Genomic DNA, 17,653 nt, shown 5'->3' with positions numbered 1-17,653 from the left:
AGTTAATTAGAGATTTCATCTTGAAAAGGGTTTAACATGCCCAAATCCTATTAACTTCTAAGAGAGCTGTGATTACTATGCCCCTTTTAAGATCACGACCCAATAATTTTAATTGCTGTAACACGTTTTATTTATTTGGTTGTTAAATTGCTGTCGGTCCATTCATGGGAACGTTTCCGTGGTGGGCGAGTCAATGAAATACAGGGTATATCTTCATCTTCCACCTGGGGCAACTACACCCTGCGCGTCCCTCCTGCAGGGCGGGGTGGGTGCTGTGTGCGAGGCTGCTTCGGACCGACATCCCGGGGATGTTTGCAAAACACTTTTTGACATACAAGCGCGAAGTAACCTTAATTCCCTAACGGGAGGGGGAAGGACGAGGGCGAGATCTTCACGTAAGCAGCAAACTAAGAGATCTCTTTGCGTTAGCACCGGCACTCGGAGGGTTCGCTGTAACGGGAACTGCCGAACGGCTCTTTCAAACCTAAAACTCGGTTGATAAATGTAGGTTCCGTAACTTTTACCGGGACCAGACTTGGGCAGGTGCCTACAGGCTGTGCTAACTGCACCGTTGCAGGGGATGAGAGGATCCCACCGGGGTCACCCCACCCAGCGCCCCGGGGGCGGCGGCGGGCAGCACTGCGGGGTCGCTGAGGGGGAGGGCCGGGCCGGGCCGTGGCGGAGGGGGGGCGGCGAGCCGTACTGCCCACAAAGGCCGGGTTTGGGGGCGCTGGGCCAGCCGGGCAGGCGGCGGCGCTGCTCCTCCTCCTCCCGCCTCCCCGCGGCGCCGGGCGCGCTGCAGCGGCCGCCCCGCACTGCCGGCGCGGCTCCCCGCGGCCGCCCCGCGCCCATCATGGCTGCGTGCGCCGGGCCCCGCGCCCCTCGTGTCCCCCCTTCCTCCTCCTCCTGCTTCTTCTTCTTTGCTTCTTCTAGGCCATCCTGCCCCGAGCCCGGTCCCGCCTCCGCACCCCCTGGCCGATCCCTATCCCCATGCCCCGCCCTAGTCCTCTGCTGCAGAAGCCCACCGTGCTCCTGGCCATCATCGCCCGCAACGCCGCGCACACGCTGCCCCACTTCCTCGGCTGCATCGAGAGGCTGCACTACCCCAAGAGCAGGATCGCCCTCTGGTAAGGGGAGGGAGGCGGGTGGGGGGGGACCCCAGCGCAGGGGCCGTGGCCTGGCCGGCGGGGTCGTGCGGCCCCTCCGCCCGCAGGGTGCGAGCAGAGCCCCGGCTGCCCCAGCTCTCGGTTTCCAGCCTGCTTGTGCCTGGCGGGGGCGGGAGGGGGGGCACTCCCGCTCCCGGCGGGGAGAGGGGGTTTTGGGGGGAGCTGACAGCGTGGCCGTGCCCGGGAAGGGGGATGTCTCCGCTCCTCCGGCCGCCCCTTCCCGCTCTCTGGCGGGAGCGGGGGGCCGCCCTGCCTCCCCGTGCAGCACAGGTAGCCGGGGCTCGGGCACCTCTGCCCGGCCGCGCCGGCGGAGAGGCGCGGAGGGAAAGCGGCTCCCACCGTTGGAGCCGAAGAGCCGGCGTTTGGTTTTGGCACGCTGGGGAAGAGCTCGCCCACCCGGCCGCGGGGCGAGGGACGCGGGGTCCCCACGACCCGCGTGTTCGGGGAACGCGGTCCCACGGTCCCCGGAGGAGCGAGAGGTCTTTGCGGTAGCGGTAGGCGGTGGGGTGGGGAGACGAGGTTTTCGAGCGAAGCTGGCCTGAAGCCTGGGCAATGTTCACCGCCTTAGCATTTGTCCAAATCCACAGACACGAAGAACTCGTGGCTCGGTATGGAGAGCCGGGGTGGGAGTCTGGTGTTTCGCTCTCTGGCTGGTAAATACCGGGCTTTGGGGAGGGGGCGGGGGGCGGGAGAGATGGTCAGGGTTTGGCAGGGCTGGAGAGCCGGCGTGCTGAGTAGGTGCCGATGGGCATTGAAAAGGAGCATTGTTGCATGGCTGTAGTCTGAAAGATGGATTCAAAGATGTATTCAGAAATCGCAGCATGGGGGCAGCTGTGGCAATCAAATGTGTGTCGGGGTGGAGGAATTAGACCAATTTGGGAACTGGTCGATTTGCCTTTATTTTAAGGGGGGAAAAAAAATATCTTTCTCTCTCAGCCTGACATAAATGTTGGGAGGAACAGGAATTGCGTGGAAGGATCCAAAAGAGATTTTAAGTGTGGTAATCGTGTAAAATAAGAAATGGTGCCATAGGGCCTGATCCAAAGTTCGTTGAAGTCAGCGGGGACACTCCTGTTGACTTAAAAGTCAATACAGTAAGGCTTTACTTTGTATAAAGGGATGTGGGGAGGACCCCTCCCCCCCGGTCACATCGCTGGCACTAAAGTGTCATTAAGCAGACAGCATTAGATGTTTCTGTGTGTGCTTCGGGAACATGGCTGTTACTTGTCTTCGAGTACTCTACAGGTCTTTGCAGAAATTCAGTGGCTAGTATAATCAGTGCATGGCTCTTTTTGGCCTTTTTTTTTTTCCCTTTTGAATTTAGGGTGCACAAAGCAGATCGTGATATCAGCCTGAATGTGGCATGCCATACAAGTGTGTCTGTGGAATTACAAGCTGGTGTATGGTAGTGGGTGAATGCTAGACTCATCTGTGTGTAGGTGCATGACTCTGCTTTCATTTGTATCAGTAGGAATTTTGCTGGTTTGGATTTCATCTTAGCAGATGTGTGTATGAGTAGATATTATCAGACCCTACATATGGACTGTGATTCAGCTAATCTTGGTGTTTAGAAAACATAGTTGTAAGTGCAGACCTGATCACCAAAGCAGGGTGGATCCTGAAATGCCTCTCGCTGTAGAAGTGTAGAGTAAGTTTGGGGTTTTTGTGAAGTCCTGCAGAGCATTCGTTGGCTTTACAACTTTTTTAGTATATTGCTTGCATTATCCTTACTTTAATTAAGGTCTCTGCAGTATCGTGTGAAAGTATTTGTGGGGATTGTTCATGAAATTAAAAGTGTAAGATAACTTTAAATATGCTAAGAATCTTGTAAGAATATCACTCCATTTTTAAGAGGGTTGTGCATAGATGCAAGGCATGGTTAAACTGGAAAATCTGCTGTTGAAAATGGCAAGCATCGTAAAATGAGAATGACTAAAATGTGGCAACTGAAAACGAAGTTCTGTAGATGCTCTGAGTTGCCACGGAGAGAGAGCAGCACCTGTAGGGTAGCAGTGATTCCTTGAAGAGGTTTAGTCCTGTTCACTTAAGCTCCCCAATAAGACGAGCTTTTTCAGAGCCAGAGATGTTCAGGACACAAAGTACACACCAAGAGGAGGCTCACAGACAGTATCTATCAAGTCTCTTGAGAACAAATGAAACAATCAATTTCTGGTAGCGCCTCACATTTCAGACTTTGTGCCTGACAGAGTCCTTTCACCAGATAGATTCCAGGATTTACCCATGTCCCTGTGCCGTTGCATTACTGGGGTAGCTTGGTGTGAAGGGCAGTGAAGTGGTGCTTGTCAAAGAGTTGCATTCCTTCATTGCCAATTATATTCTACTTCAAAATTTTCTTGAGTAAGTCAGCATTTTAAAATGCCCAAATGAAGGTCTTGAGAATGAAGATTAAAAACATAATATCATCCCTTAAACTTCCATATGCTCTCTGTATTGCTTGAGGGCTTGAATTCAACAGTGGATTCCTCAGACAGATTTCTAGGGTGGAAGTTGTATGAGCGACAGTAGAGATGGGTTAAGAGACAATAAACGAATTTGAAGCAGACACTGAATTTTCTTTCCGTAGCCTACATCAATCAATCTCAGTCCTTGTTAGCCTGATACTGAGCAAAAGATGTACACTGGACAGTCTTGTACTCCCTTCTTCCCTTTGGTCTTAATTCTGACTTCTTCAGTTGCTGTGGTTGTGAGCAATCTTGGAAGGACATGCTGGCTACTAATGACTCAAGCAGGCCATTTGGCAGGAGGCCAGCTGACACATTGTGACCCGTGTCCTTCAGTTAAACGCTTCCTTCCTTTCTTCCTTCCCCTCTCCAAGAATCAGGAAGCTGCATCCAAACTGCTTCTGGGGATGGTCCCTGGCCTGCATTAACCCCAGCTGTCCTTGTCTCAGAGGGTATCAGTGGGCACAGACCAGGTCATCCCAGGATTGTACTAATGACTTAATGGTGGGAATTTCTGTGGAACAGTGCTCAGGTCTTTGTCCTGGCCCTGCTTAGTTTGCTGCGGTAGACTTGGCCGTAGGCAGCCTGTCTGTGAGACTTTGGTGCTGGCCACCAAGGTGGGAACAGCAAAGACCCCCCACTTGAGCAGTAGAACCCAGCTGCCCTCTCTGCTCTTCAAGCTGGTGCTCGTGTAGCTGTGGAAGAGTGATGCTGGAGATGACAGTTGTCCCTTCTTGCGAAGAAGGAGGGGGTCACAGCCCTCCCCTCAGGTGCTTGTGGAAAGCCTAGGTGGCGTTCGGCTCAAAAATCCGTAACGCTGTGAGAAACGGGCTAGTGCTCAGTGACAGTAGAGAGCCTTAAGAAAACGTGGCTGTTGGACCTAAGTCAATCTATTTTTTAGCTAGGGAGTGTTAGTCTAATACGCTTCTTGTGTGGCTGCGCTTGGCGTGTTCACTGGGGTGGGCTGAGCTTTTCTCAGGGCCGTGTCAGTGACGCTATGCTGCGAACCCAGCCTAGCCGAGTTAGGAAATTTGGGCACGTTAGGAAATCTTACTGCATTGTTTGTGTTGGTGTTGGAGAACTGCAAAGGGAAGGAAAAATGTTCTTCTTTATCTTGGACAAAAATGACCCAGAAGTTACATAGTCAGCAGGCCCCAACCCTCTTTTGGGTGGTTTGGGGTTGGTGTGTTTGGGGTTTTTTTTGTTTTTGAACTTCAGCAGCACTGACTGTTTATTTGAGATCCATTCAGTTATAGGTAAGGAGTGTTTGTTTGTCAGACAGGTTCATCCTGGCTGTAGTGGGGGAAGTAAAAGTGTGTGTATTCAGCAGTTTATCACACTGGCTTACACTTCCCTTAGCCTCGGATTTAGCGATGGTATAGCAAAGAAAGTTGTCTGTAATTTCATCTTTAAATACCTGCTAGTTCATAGTTGTGGGCCATCTGCTCTCTCATCCTTTACTAACCTGGGGATTAAGTGCCTGCATAAATGAGTTGGTGCTTGGAAGCAATAATCAGGTTCTTTTGTGCTTGAAAATCTGTGCCTGCTTTGCAGATCAGAGTATGCTTATATTTCAGAAACGATAACATGAGTGATAGGTGAAATTGGTGGAAAGCTGGAATAAATACCAGACGAGAGATCAGTGGATATACTGGAACACTGGCTCCAGTGACTGAATGGTTTCAACTTAAAAGAACTAGTTGTCGCTGAAAATAGAAGCTGATGAGATCAGTGTAATAAATTAACTTTCATAATTATATATTATTAGTTTAGAACTAGCTGATGATGCTTTATCTGAGCATTTTCTTATTCTTCAACAGTTTACTTTTCAAATGCGAAAAATTCTACATGAGGACAATTTCCAGTAAGGTGCAGGGATAATTTGAAACTTTAATGGGTGTTATTACTCACTGGGAAGTGTTGGCTTTCAAATGCGCTGTTTTCTGTCCTTGTTTCCGTTTGTGCAACAAGGTCACTTTAATCTTCATGGTCAGTATTAATCACTTAGGAATGCTGAAGTTCCAGTCTGCTGTCTCTGTTGCTTCTGTCCGCGGGTGTTTTGCATCTATTTAAAATTTGCTCACCTGTGCTGTAACTTCCATGTGACAATATTAAAGCTTAGGTTTTAGAAATTAAATTGACTTTTCACTTGGCTTGTCATTTAAACTTGTAGGATTTAGTTTCCCATTCATGTTTGTAGATTTTTAAAATTTATTTATTATATAGCTTGAATAACAGAGTCATAGACCAAGTGGGGCTAAGAGCAAGATGGGTCTTACACAGCCTTGGAGTTATGATTAAGGTGATGATCCTGTTGTGCAAGATGTTGCATAGTCTTTCTTCCAGAGAACTTGTGTTTGAACTTTCATCAAAACAAAGAATGGGAGTAAAATAGGTCCATTTTCTGGCTGGGGAAATTGGGAAAGAAACATTAAGTAACCTACACAAGATTCTTAAATTTATTAAGACCAGAGATAGTATTCATAACTGACATTTCTTGATTCCTTTTTCTTACTGAGGTTGCTTTTACACTGAAGTGTGGTAAATTTACGTAAGAAATGGAAAACCAGGGAAGGCTAAAGAAATGACAGCATCCCAATATCCACAATAACTTTTTTTTTTTGTCCTTTGGGTCTGTCTCCCTCATCTAAGTCTTGGCAAACTTAGGCAAATGACATAATGAAATTGTTCAGTAGAAACATTTGAAGGGAAGCTGAAAATTACTGCTGTGCCTTGCTGAGGTCTGCATGGCAAGACTTAAACTGCTCTTCAGCTAAAAAATGCAGTTCTGCAGAGAAACATTAAGCATCAGCTGTGTGATGGCAAACACTTACTGGGTAGCAGTAGTTTCTTTATTTTTCCTACTGTGCTCACAAATTGCCAGATTCTGGTGCCTTTTTGATGTCATTAAAGAGCGTCTTGCCCCAGACTTTATATTAGGGTCTACTAGACATGAATGTGAATACTGGGATCTTTCATAAAATGAACAAAAAGCCCTCCAGAGGTGAGGGGATTATACTGTGAAAATGACATCTTGAAATGTGTAGGAATTCTGTAAGACTAGTGAACATAATGCATTGTGTGTGTTTGATTTTTTTTGGTCTGAATCCTGCATGCTATGTATCTTTGAAAATGCAGCCATTTATTTTGACTGCTCTCTTTTGGCAACCACGTTTTGAGGCAGGTCTACTCTGTTATCCATTTGTCTGTCACTTGTGTAATTGTCTACCTGGTGCCTTGTAATGTAAGTGTTGTGTTTAGAGGGTAGATGCCAATAAAATAATAAGTTGGCACAAAGAAACGGTGGGACAGAGCTCCATATCAGAGGTTTACGTTTATTATAAGCCTTTGGGTGCTTTCAAAGGTCAGGGAGAACTAGTTTTCAAGATTTTTTAATATGTACAAAGTAGGAGTGAAAAGCCCTCAAGAGGTTCATTCCTGCCCAGGGCAGGATCCCGCTTCATCCCTGACTTGTCTGTCACCCAGGGTTGGGATTCCTCATCCAGTCAAGTCTGCAGACTGTCAAGGTTGTGTATTGTCATGTCTTCTGAAGCCTGTTGAAGTGTGGGGGAAGTGGGAGACAGCTGTGGGAATGTGTCAAAGGACCAGCTGCCACCAATGTTGGCTGTAAAGTGCTGGAGTTAATTTGCCCCTTAAAGACATGGCACCTTCACTTGTACATTCCTGGCATACAAACTATTTCAGCTCCCTAACTTCTGGTGAGTCTGGAAGCAGGGATCAGTTAAGTCTGATCCAGGGGAAGCCTGCCCAATTCCTGCTGTCATCCTCTTATTACAGGGACAAAAGCCTCTTCCCTTCCGTAGTGCTTTTCCAACCGCACTGTCCCAGGACTAATGTATGGATATCCTAGAATGTTTAAGGTCGGAAGGCACCTCTGAAGATTTTTCTAGTTCCAACCCCTGCTCAAAGCAGGCTCAGGTGAAGGCTGCTCAGTACCATTTCAGTTCAAGTTTTTAATATCTCCGGGGATGGAGACTCCACAATCTCTGGGCAACCTGTTCCAGTGAGATACTCACTGGCAAGGAGTGTCTTGGAAATTCATATCAGCAGAAGGTGAGTGTAGCAGGGTGGCAGACCTTTGGGATAAAGACAAAACTTACATGAAGACTTGTTCCAATAGCTTTTTTCCTTTCTCTTTTGCATGTTCTTTCTGCTAAATTGAGCATGGTTTCTTTTCAGAAAGCTGCCTGATCACTGCTAGTCAGACTCCTGAAGAGACCCCAGGTGTCTGAGACAGCTGGAGAATGGTTGGTTCCTGGGAGGTATGGCCTGCCTTAGGAGAGGAAAACAAGGCGGTTTTGCTTAAGGGACCAGAGAGGGGATAGCAGGGGGGCTAGCCCTGTTGTCTGTCAGGATGTACGCTGAACCATAGACTGAAGGACATTTTTGATCTTTTATGTAAAGTATCACAACACCTGCAGTTATTTAGCTGAGTCCCTTGTCAGTGAAAGTCTTCACGTACTGGGTCAGGATTCTCTAAAAATAGATCCGTGATACACATGGTGTGCAGAACTTTGGGAGCTGCCCATTGCCAGCTCTTGCTGTCATTCTTTGGTCCTGGGGGACTCCCTGAAAGACCATATGAGCTGCAGGGTAGAGAGAGGACCAAGATGGTGCAGCATGCTGTCTTTCCGAACCTGGAATTTCCTTCCTGTGGGATGATGTCTCAGACTTAATATTATTTCAATATATTCATGTGCATCTCATTTCCTTTATTTTAGTGAAGCATAGTGTATGTTGATGATGCTCATCGCCAAGGGTGGATTACAGCTAAATGGGGCCCACATGCATCAAAATTTCAGGCTAAAGAAAGATAGGAATAAAAAATTTGTTAGTGTTCTCTACAAGGTGGATTTTTGGCCACCTTCTGCCAAAATGCCCGGCTCCTTCAGACAGGCATGTGGCATTGCTAATAGGCTCATCAGTAAAGAGAAAAGGACTTTTTTTTTTTTTTTAATGGAACTGCACAATTTGCTTCATTCAGTGCCTGAATCCAGTTTTTAAACATAGAAATGATTGGTTTCGGTTATGTGTGTGTGCACGCGCACATGCGTATCTGTCTGTCTGTATCTGGTGTCCCTGGACCAGAGTACATTTGTTACTGTAGAATGACTCCAGTTTTCTTCCTGAAAAGTTAACAGGGGACCTAATAAATATGTGGTGATTTTAAACTTTTGCCAGCTGACTCTGGAACAGGTATATGCTTTCAAATAGTGTTTAGTCACCCAAGTTTTTTGAGAACCGCTTTGGTTGTGTTAATGTTTTGTAATGTAACATGCTGATCCTCTTTTTTGACAGATGAGGCACTGCTAAATAAATGGCTTAATTTTGTACCACAGTGAATAAAGAGTTTCACTGCAGAAGACTGGAATTATGTTTATGCAGTATTTCTTATGTTTCTTTGGGAGAGGTGATTGCCTGTTCAAGATAGCTGTAAGACTTGTTGGGAAATAAGACCTCTTTATTCAGGAGCGAAGGCTGGTATATCTTCTGCTTTCATTCTGGGCAATTTTTACATAGTCAATATGCCTTCCCCACTTACTGAGATATAACTATACCATCAGGTAAAACAGCATGAAAGCTTATAATGTTTTGGGATGGGAATATGTTTTTGCCAAAGTCTGGCCTTGCTCCTTTGCCATGGACTCTTAAAACACTGGCACTGCTGGAAATGTCGGCTTCAGTGTTATCCCTGATGCCCATGAGGTTTGTAATACATGGAAATGAACAGGTTTCTAGCTGTTTCCCTTTTAATTCTGTCTGTATGCACTGATAGGAATAACGCATCTCTTCTAAACATAAGCAGATCTTGATCTGGACCGGTAAATGCATTAAGTTTGAGGCTGTCCCCCCTGAGCTCTGGGGCTCACGAGGATCTAAATTCATGCTGAAGGAGAAAATAGTGGGAGTCTATGTGAACTGCAGTGATGTGGTAGGCCTCATATAACCTCTTTCACATTTTGGAAGGCTTCAGCTCCAATAGGGATTGATTTTTTTTTTTTTTTAAATTATTATTATTTTTAAAATTTCTTTCCTGTAAGGAGGAAAAAATATGACTTTCATTTACACTTCCCCCTGCCCTGCTCCTGACAGGGTGCAGGCTTCCCTTGATTCTGAAAGGATTGTTTGCTTATTTTTGCTCTTTGATCCCATTGCAGAGGAAAGGTTATGCATGGCTGCAGTCTGGTTTGAATTTTGCCCAGTGGCAAAAACTAGGTTGCGTTAACTGTGAAGTGTTAGTTTATATCCTGAAGCTGATAGCAGGTGGTTATCTCTTCAGTTAGCAGCTCAGAATCTTGTTTTTGCTACTTGCTCGACAGCTGCTCTTAAAATGGATACTGCATTGTACCTTTGGGGGTAGAATAGGAATTGAAGGCTGTAGTTTATTTCCTCAGTATTTTCAGTCATTCTTGTCCTTACATGGTGCTTAGGAGAATTGGAGAAAAAGGCTGTTTTCCAGCATTCATACTTTGAACTGCTAATTGTGATGTGGAAGTTTAACATTTAACTTTGACAAATGCAAATGCTTTGATTTTTTTTCCTTTTGTTTATTGGTTTGAATCCATGAATTATTCCCCACCAGTCTTCAGCTGAGTGAACTTAAGCTAAATTCCCATAGTCGGACTACTGTGCACACTGTCATTAGATAGTCAAAAGCCACCTTGTGGCAAGTCCTAGAAAGTGGTTAAATAGGAAGCATGAGCATTAGACAACCAGGAAAAGCTATTAGAAACCTTTTCTGTTCCTATAGTTTGTGTAGGAGGCAAAGAACATGGCCTGTAAAGCTTTGCAGCAAGACTCTTCTTTCTCCTTCAATCATCAGCACTTACCAGTTTATGTGAGGATGCGAGGATGTTATGTTATCTTTGCATCAAAAAAAAAAAATCAATGTGTTTAAGTGAGATTAAAAACTCATTGGAGAGGAGCCAGTGTGGTTTAATGTTTGCTGCAGAGAGAACAGGTGCAGAGTATTGACCTTGGCTGCAGTGCCTCAGCCTGTTGCAGCTAGTTAGCCCTTTTCCCTGATGCGTGCTGGAGTGTGGTCCTTTCTGCTTCATCTTGCTGCCTGCCAGTAGGGAAGTGACTTTTTGGGGTAGTTATGTCTCCCAGCTGCAGCTCTGTGTGAGAAGATAAATAAATGCTGCAACAGTGACACAGCCTGTGGAGAGGAGTGATGGAGGGTGGGCTGGTGTACTGATCTTGTAATGTCCCAGGGTGCCTATTTTCAGTGCTGTTTTAGGTGTGAAATCCCAGGATCCTGAGATTTAGCTGCAGATTTGCTACTCAGTGGACTTTTAATGCTGGGGTGCATATTAATGCTATTAACTCCCATTGAGGTTTATTAAGGGGTGTGGTTTTGCTCTTGAAAATTCTTCTTAAATGAATAGCATCCATTCCTGTAGTCTAACCAGAATTTGTAATTGACACCATAACTCATAAAGGCAGTGACAAAAAGATTTAAAGCTAAGTGAAAAGTACAGCAGCTACATGTACAAGTTACTACCCTAGAATAGCAGGAATCCTAACAATAAAAGACATATTGACAGATGAGAAGTCATAGTGGGAACTCTATAACTAGAGCAAAGGCTTTTTAAAAATTTATTTTGGAAAGCAACGGAAGTCATGCTATTTCTCATTTCTACAAACTGAGGGGTTAAAAAGAGTTCTGGTGTCTTCACGAACTGATGGCCTGCATTTTATTTTTCCTTAATTCTTGTCTAGAACTACTGGTAAGGATTGGGAAAAGGGGGATTGAAGTGCCTGGTTTATTACTGGTTTCACCAACACTTTGTTTAGAATTGCTGTATCAATAATATAGTATTAGTTGGTGTTGGCCTTGCCAAGAGCTGTGCTCTTCTTCAGGTGCTGGGTAGCTGAGTGAAAGAGTGGTGGGAGGAGGTGAGCCAGCTGTGTGCCATTGGGGAGGATGAATGGGAGAAAAACAGGGTCTTCACAGAGACCTTCCAGAACAAAGATCCTGAATCCCATGTTACAAGGAAGAAGGAATGGCTAGAGACTCCCTCAAAGGAGTTGTGGTTGAAGACTCACAAGAAGGGAGAGGCTGGAAACATGGCACTCTGGCAGCACTACAAAGGCTCCTTGTTTGTGGTTCTGAAATTGCAGAATGGGTACAGGACTTGGAGAACTGGTGAGGAGGAAGATGTCCCATCAGAGACTGCTGAAGCTTAATCAAGTGTCTGCATGAAGTAAAAGAGGGCAATAGTTATCAGAAGCTGTCTCCTGTGGAGGATGGGGACCTATCTGCCAACCTGACTTGATGTCCTGGGATGTTGCAGGGAGATTGCTGAAGCTTGTCCAGCTTTCTGGCTATGCTGCTCATCCCTGTGGTCACCAGTTGTTGTGGTTCAAGCCCAGCTGGCAGCAAAGCACCATGTAGCTGCTCACTCATTCCCCCCTTCCCCAGTGAGACAAGGAGCAGAAAATATAAAGAAAAACTCATGGGCTTAGACAAGGACAGGGAGGGATCACTCACCAATTATGGTCATGGGCAAAAAACCAGACTCAGCTTGGGGAAAAAACCCTAAAATCAATATAATTTGCTGCCAATAAAATAAAAATGAGGATAATGAGAAATAAGTCCAAATCTTAAAACACCTTCCCCCCACCGCTCCTTTCTTCCTGGGCACAGCTTCACTCCCCATTTTCTCTACCTCCTCCCCACCAGCGGTGCAGGCGTACGGGGAATGGGGGTTGGGGTCAGTTCATCACATGTTGTCTCTACTGGTCCCTCCTCATCAGGGAGAGGACTCCTCACTTGTCCCCTGCTCCAGCGTGGGGTCCCTCCCACAGCAGACAGCCCTTCACGAACTTCTCCAACATGAGTCCTTCCCACGGGCTGCAGTCCTTCACGAACTGCTCCAGTGTGGGTCCTTTCCATGGGCCACAGTCCTTCAGGCACAGACTGCTCCAGCACGGGCTTTCCCATGGAGCCATGGCCATCTTCATGGGCATCCCCCAGCTCTGGTGTGGGCTCCTCCCCGGGCTGCAGGTGGGCATCTGCTCCCCCACTCCCCTCCATGGGCTGGGGGGGACAGCCTGCCGACTCACCACGGGCTGCAGGGGCATCAACCTCCTCTGGCGCACCTCCTCCCCCTCCTTCCTCACTGACCTTGCTGTCTGCGTAGGGGTTTCTCTCACATTCCACTTCCCAAACTCTGCTGCAGGTTCCCCTCCTTAAATCTGTTCTCCCAGAGGCACTACCACCGTTGCTGATGGGCTCAGCCTTGGCCAGAGGCGGGTCCGACTTGGAGCCGGGGAAGCTTCTAGCAGCTTCTCACAGGAGCCACCCCTGTAGCCCCCTCCCCCGCTACCAAAACCCCACGACATAAACCCAAAACACCAGTGCACTGCCAAGATGACCCTGAGTCCCCTGAGTCCTGAATATGACAGAAATACTGCAGTTGGGTGGCAAAGTGATGTTTTCCTCAGTCCTTTCTATGAGGAGAGGTGTTTATATATATATATATATATATATATATTCCCCCCTCACACACACATAACCTCGTTTCAACTTGCGTGATTCTGTGACATTGACTAGAATCAAGGTTACAGTTACTGGTAAAGGCTAAATTTTGGGGTTTTAAGTAACTCACTTGGTTTTCAGATTCTGTAGGGCCTGCAGGATTAGGAAAGTGTTGCATGTTCTGGTTTAGTGTTGCGTTTGTCCCCTTGTTAAGACTACAGTCTGGGGAAAGATGACTTGAAGGGCTATGCTTGTCACTAGTCTAGATCAACCACAGTGATCAGAAGGGATCAGGGTTGAGACTGCAGTATGTGTTTGGGAGAAGAAACTTGTGGAGGCAATTTTTGGTGGCTTCTGCATAGATGAGAGAGGCTGTTGCTCAAAACACAAGACAAATACATTGGTTTTTAATGTAGTTTTGGTTCCCTGGGCATGGTTATGGTTAGAGTTATGATCTGAGTTAGGGCCTGAGGAGAGAAAAAAAAAGTGTAAAGCGTTGGCATTATTGTTGTGTTCTGTCCTAGCTGTGAGAATTAAGAAATGCGTTGGTGTCCACTGGGGCTGGTGCCTTATCTTCAGTTTTCTGTACGGACTTATCCCCTGGCTATGACTAAGTTTAGTCCCTAAAGCTGGGGTGAGTTTAAGGCTTAGGAAAAAAGGTTTGGAAGTCTGTTTGCCTTGCTGAGGGCCTAATAGTTTAGGAATTAATCCCTGGCATCAATCATTGTAAGGTTAATGTTTGGGGAAACTGTTGCTTTGGATCAATGTATTCTGTTTGCTTTTATTGTGCAAATTCTTCCTGCAGGAGTAACTGAAATTAGGGTTGGCGATAGGATTTAGAAAAAGAAAACTTGAAAAGGCACTAAAAACAGAGGAGAAGTTCAGATTTTCTCTAGAAATCTCTGTTGACCTGGGCGGGGGAGTGAGGAGGTTGTGCGCTCTCTTACAGTGAGAGGTGCTCCTGTGGCTGGTGCTTGAGGAGGTACTAGAGTTTGGAAATCCAACACTTCACAAGCAGTGTTTATTGCTGAATTGTGCAGGGCCCACAGGTTTAGGGAGGAAGGAGGCTGTTGCCATTTGGGGACGATGCCTTATGCTGTGTTTTAGTTCAGAGGTTGCTCTGCTGTGTACAAGTAGGATTATGAGTAGGTTAGGGGATTAGAGGTATGATTGGACAATGTATAGTTTCAAGGTTGTTGAAGTCAATGAGGTCTGCAGGCTTGTAAAGGAGTCTGTGCTCAGCAGGAGGGCAACAACTTGTATTTTGCTTTATGGTACAGCTTATCCATTATTTCCAATTATGGCTAGGAAATTTAACAGTTCAGGTCACTGCTGGTTCTGCTGCTCCTGCAGAGTTAAGAGGTTTGTTGTCCAGGGGAGGCAAGGCCTTATGCACTTCTTTCACTGTTTGGAGAGGGTTTCTGTGTCTGGAATACTTTTACTATGAACTCTAAACAAATCCTAGTTTAAGAGTCCAATCTGCGTGCTGGATTCTGTGAGCAATAGCCTTTCTACTTATTTTAGTTCTGCATTTGTCAAAGCAGTGTGTTCTTTTTTGAATGGGTCTACAACTTAAAATTGAGGCTAAGCATTTGAGACAATTACGGGTGCTGCAAAAATCAGCAATAAGAGATGGGAAGAGGGTCGGTGTCAGTGGGTAGCAGTGTATTTGTTCTGATGTATACAAGGGACCTCTGTGTACCACAGCTGGAATAGCTTGGAGGTTAGCTTTCAGGTCTTGAAAGCTAAATAGTCAAGGACCTCTTTTACTGATGGGTTGTACAGGCTTAAAAAGTCAGGAGAGGGAGTAGTGTCAGTAGGAGCCAATGTCCTGATAATCTCTTTTGTTATGGAAATGATTCCTTACTAGGTGAGGGTTAGAACTGAAGTTATGTCTTGGGAGTGGAAGACATTGAGAATCCCATTACTTCTGGCCTGTGCAGATCCTGCAGATGTAGAAGAGGGTCTTATATTGGTGGAGCGTGTGTATTATGATCTTCTGTTATAGATTGATCCCCCTGGATTGAACTGGGGTTTTGGGGGGCATTGTGGTTAGGGGTAAGATTTGGAAATCTGAATTTGCTGCTGGATTCTGTGTAGCTGGCAGAGTTGGGAAGAAGGTTGGTGGTGACTTGGGTGCATTGCATTTTATTCTCTGTTAGTGTATGTATGGGGTTTCTGGTAATAATTTTACTAGAGTTAATGCCTGGAACTCTATAGCTTCTATAGTTTGGCTTGGTTCTGTCATATTCAGTGCCTTCAGATGGAGGTGGGGTGTTGGTAGAAGTGAATTCCTTCTGTTCTTTTTTGCTGTATGGAATGGCTTGTGTCAGGGTTAGGTTTTGGGAGTTTCAAGCTGCTGCAAACTGAGATACGAGCAAATTGATTGGGTCCCAGAGGTTTGGAAAGAGGCCTGTTGCTGATGGGAGCCAAGTGCTGCATGCTGTTTTGTCCTGTTGGTGCGTATGTACCCTGTTTTGTATTCAGTTTAGGGACAAGGATGGAGTGTGCAAAGGTTCCAGGCCCCAAAGTGTTCTGTAGAGCTGACAAAAATGAGGAGGAGGCCAGGGGTTGGTATGGGCTTAGGCCTGATGTTCTCGTGACAAAGTAAAAGACTTGAAATTTCCTTAGGCCTGAAATGAAACAGGCAGTCCTGGTAACTGTTGGGAAGAGGCACCAACTTAACCAGTTCTTGTAACCAAGCAAGGAACAACAGAGTAGTAGGCCAGCACTATGCTCATTTTTCCCAGTCATATGCCATTAGATTTACTTGACTCACTCACGTAAATCAGTTTCTGGATGCTGCTGGTGTTTGCTCCAAATGATACATGCTTCTTTGGTACGAAGTTCTGGTTGGAGTTTCCATTTAGCTGTCTCTGAGATGACTGGCTCTGGGGTTCTGGAGGAGCCTACCCAGACTCTTCTAAATAGGTTAGCAGAGAATAATAATTGCTTTTGGGTCTTTTGCCTCTTCAAATATTTTCTTCCTCCAGCTCTGGCTGTCAGAGACTTTGGTTACACTCATTTTTCAAACACTAATCTGAAATAAATTCAGTGTGTGTGACTGGAATATGAAAATGTCACTGCTGCTAAATACCTTCTCTTAATTTATGATATTTTTTTTTTTTACTTAAAGCGGGATTTAAATGCAAATTGTCATTGTTAAGTCATGGAGTGGGTTTGTGATACACATTTTATCACTTCTAGCACACACTCACTCCCTACCCCCCCGCTTTTATTTCTCACACAAACAAGTTAGTTGTTGCTTCCACAGAAAGTCTTGTCAATGAGTTGTTATTTCAGACTAGTGAGCTCATAGCTGTCTGCTGGCAGAGGTCTGCTCTGACTTCATACAAACTAAGGCTGGTGCCAGGATTTTTTGCCTGGTACCTGAGCCTTGGAAGGACACTCTGTTTTACAGAACAAGAATCAAACTGCTATCAGTGGTGTTTCCAGCAGCTTTGACTACAAACATCCCATCTGTCTTTTTGGACCAGCCTGCCTTTATATATGTGATGCAAATTTTGGGGGGGGGGGGGGGGGGAAGGAATACGTGTCCAGAGCTAGACCGGGGCTGAGGAGAGCAGTAATTTCTTTTCTACGCTCAACAAGTTGCAAAGCCAGTGCAATGGTGTTGGTTGATCCTACTATCTGTGTCGAACTTCAGACACCTTCAGGTTTGCTATATTTTCTGCTGCAAGCTGCATCATTTGTTGCTGCACTCCTGTTACAAACTGCATCCTTATTTGAATGCAGACTGCCCAACCACTGCAGAGCAGGTGGATCTAAATCACAAATGATAGCAAGCATAAATTCAGTGTACCACAGAGGAGACTTGCTGAGGAGAAACATGGTTCAAATCTCTCTCATTTATTTTCCCCTCTCCGATAGAGTGAGATCTCTAAGGAAAAGCAATTGCGTATTACAGCTAGTAGCAGTAATCACCAGCTCCTGTTGCTGCTGCAGGATGTGTGGCCAAGTTGGTTACTACACATACGCTTTTGGGACAGCCCACAGATAAAGAAAAACATCTGGTTATAACAGTTTGGGCACATAGCTGGACCAAAACTCCAGCCCTTTCTGCTCTGGAGGATGTATTTCTTCCAGATCTACTGAACTGACAAAGGCATATTTCTTCCAAGTCTCTTGAACCGTACAATGCAGATGGAGCTGTAAAGCTGTGCTAACTCTGGCATAGAAGTTAAGAATATACTGGGAAGAAACAAGGAGCCAAAGAAACTGAGATTTCAGCTTGTTAGATCTTGTATCGGGTTGCATAATCTGAATACATTAATGAAATACTTTAAAACAAACGTCCTACCCAACTGTTACAGCCTGTGAGGCTGGACCTGGGGAGAGATCACCAGGTCAGCAAAGGAAGCAGTCTGTTTGAAATAGTTTGTAAGGTGTCTGCTGCCTGTCCCAGGTGGTTAGGTTTGGAGCCTGAGAAACGGGCTGCTAACTGAAAACATTCTCAGCAGCCGTGCTAGCGCAGAAACCCTCTGTTATCTGCTCTGTCT

General features: G+C 45.9%; 1 protein-coding gene across 1 annotated transcript in view; it reads left to right on the top strand.

Moving 5' to 3' along the window:
• Positions 1–337: 337 nt before the first annotated feature.
• COLGALT2 (collagen beta(1-O)galactosyltransferase 2) overlaps positions 338–17,653 on the top strand; it is a 57,884-nt gene continuing 40,568 nt past the window's right edge. The window contains exon 1 of the mRNA XM_030032674.2: positions 338–1,127. Coding sequence (XP_029888534.1) covers positions 991–1,127 — 137 coding nt within the window. The 5' untranslated portion in view covers positions 338–990. The remainder of the gene's footprint in view (positions 1,128–17,653) is intronic.

This window comes from Aquila chrysaetos, chromosome 12 (genome assembly GCF_900496995.4).
Source record: "Aquila chrysaetos chrysaetos chromosome 12, bAquChr1.4, whole genome shotgun sequence".
Taxonomy (NCBI): domain Eukaryota; kingdom Metazoa; phylum Chordata; class Aves; order Accipitriformes; family Accipitridae; genus Aquila; species Aquila chrysaetos.
This window is presented reverse-complemented; position numbering and strand designations above follow the sequence as displayed.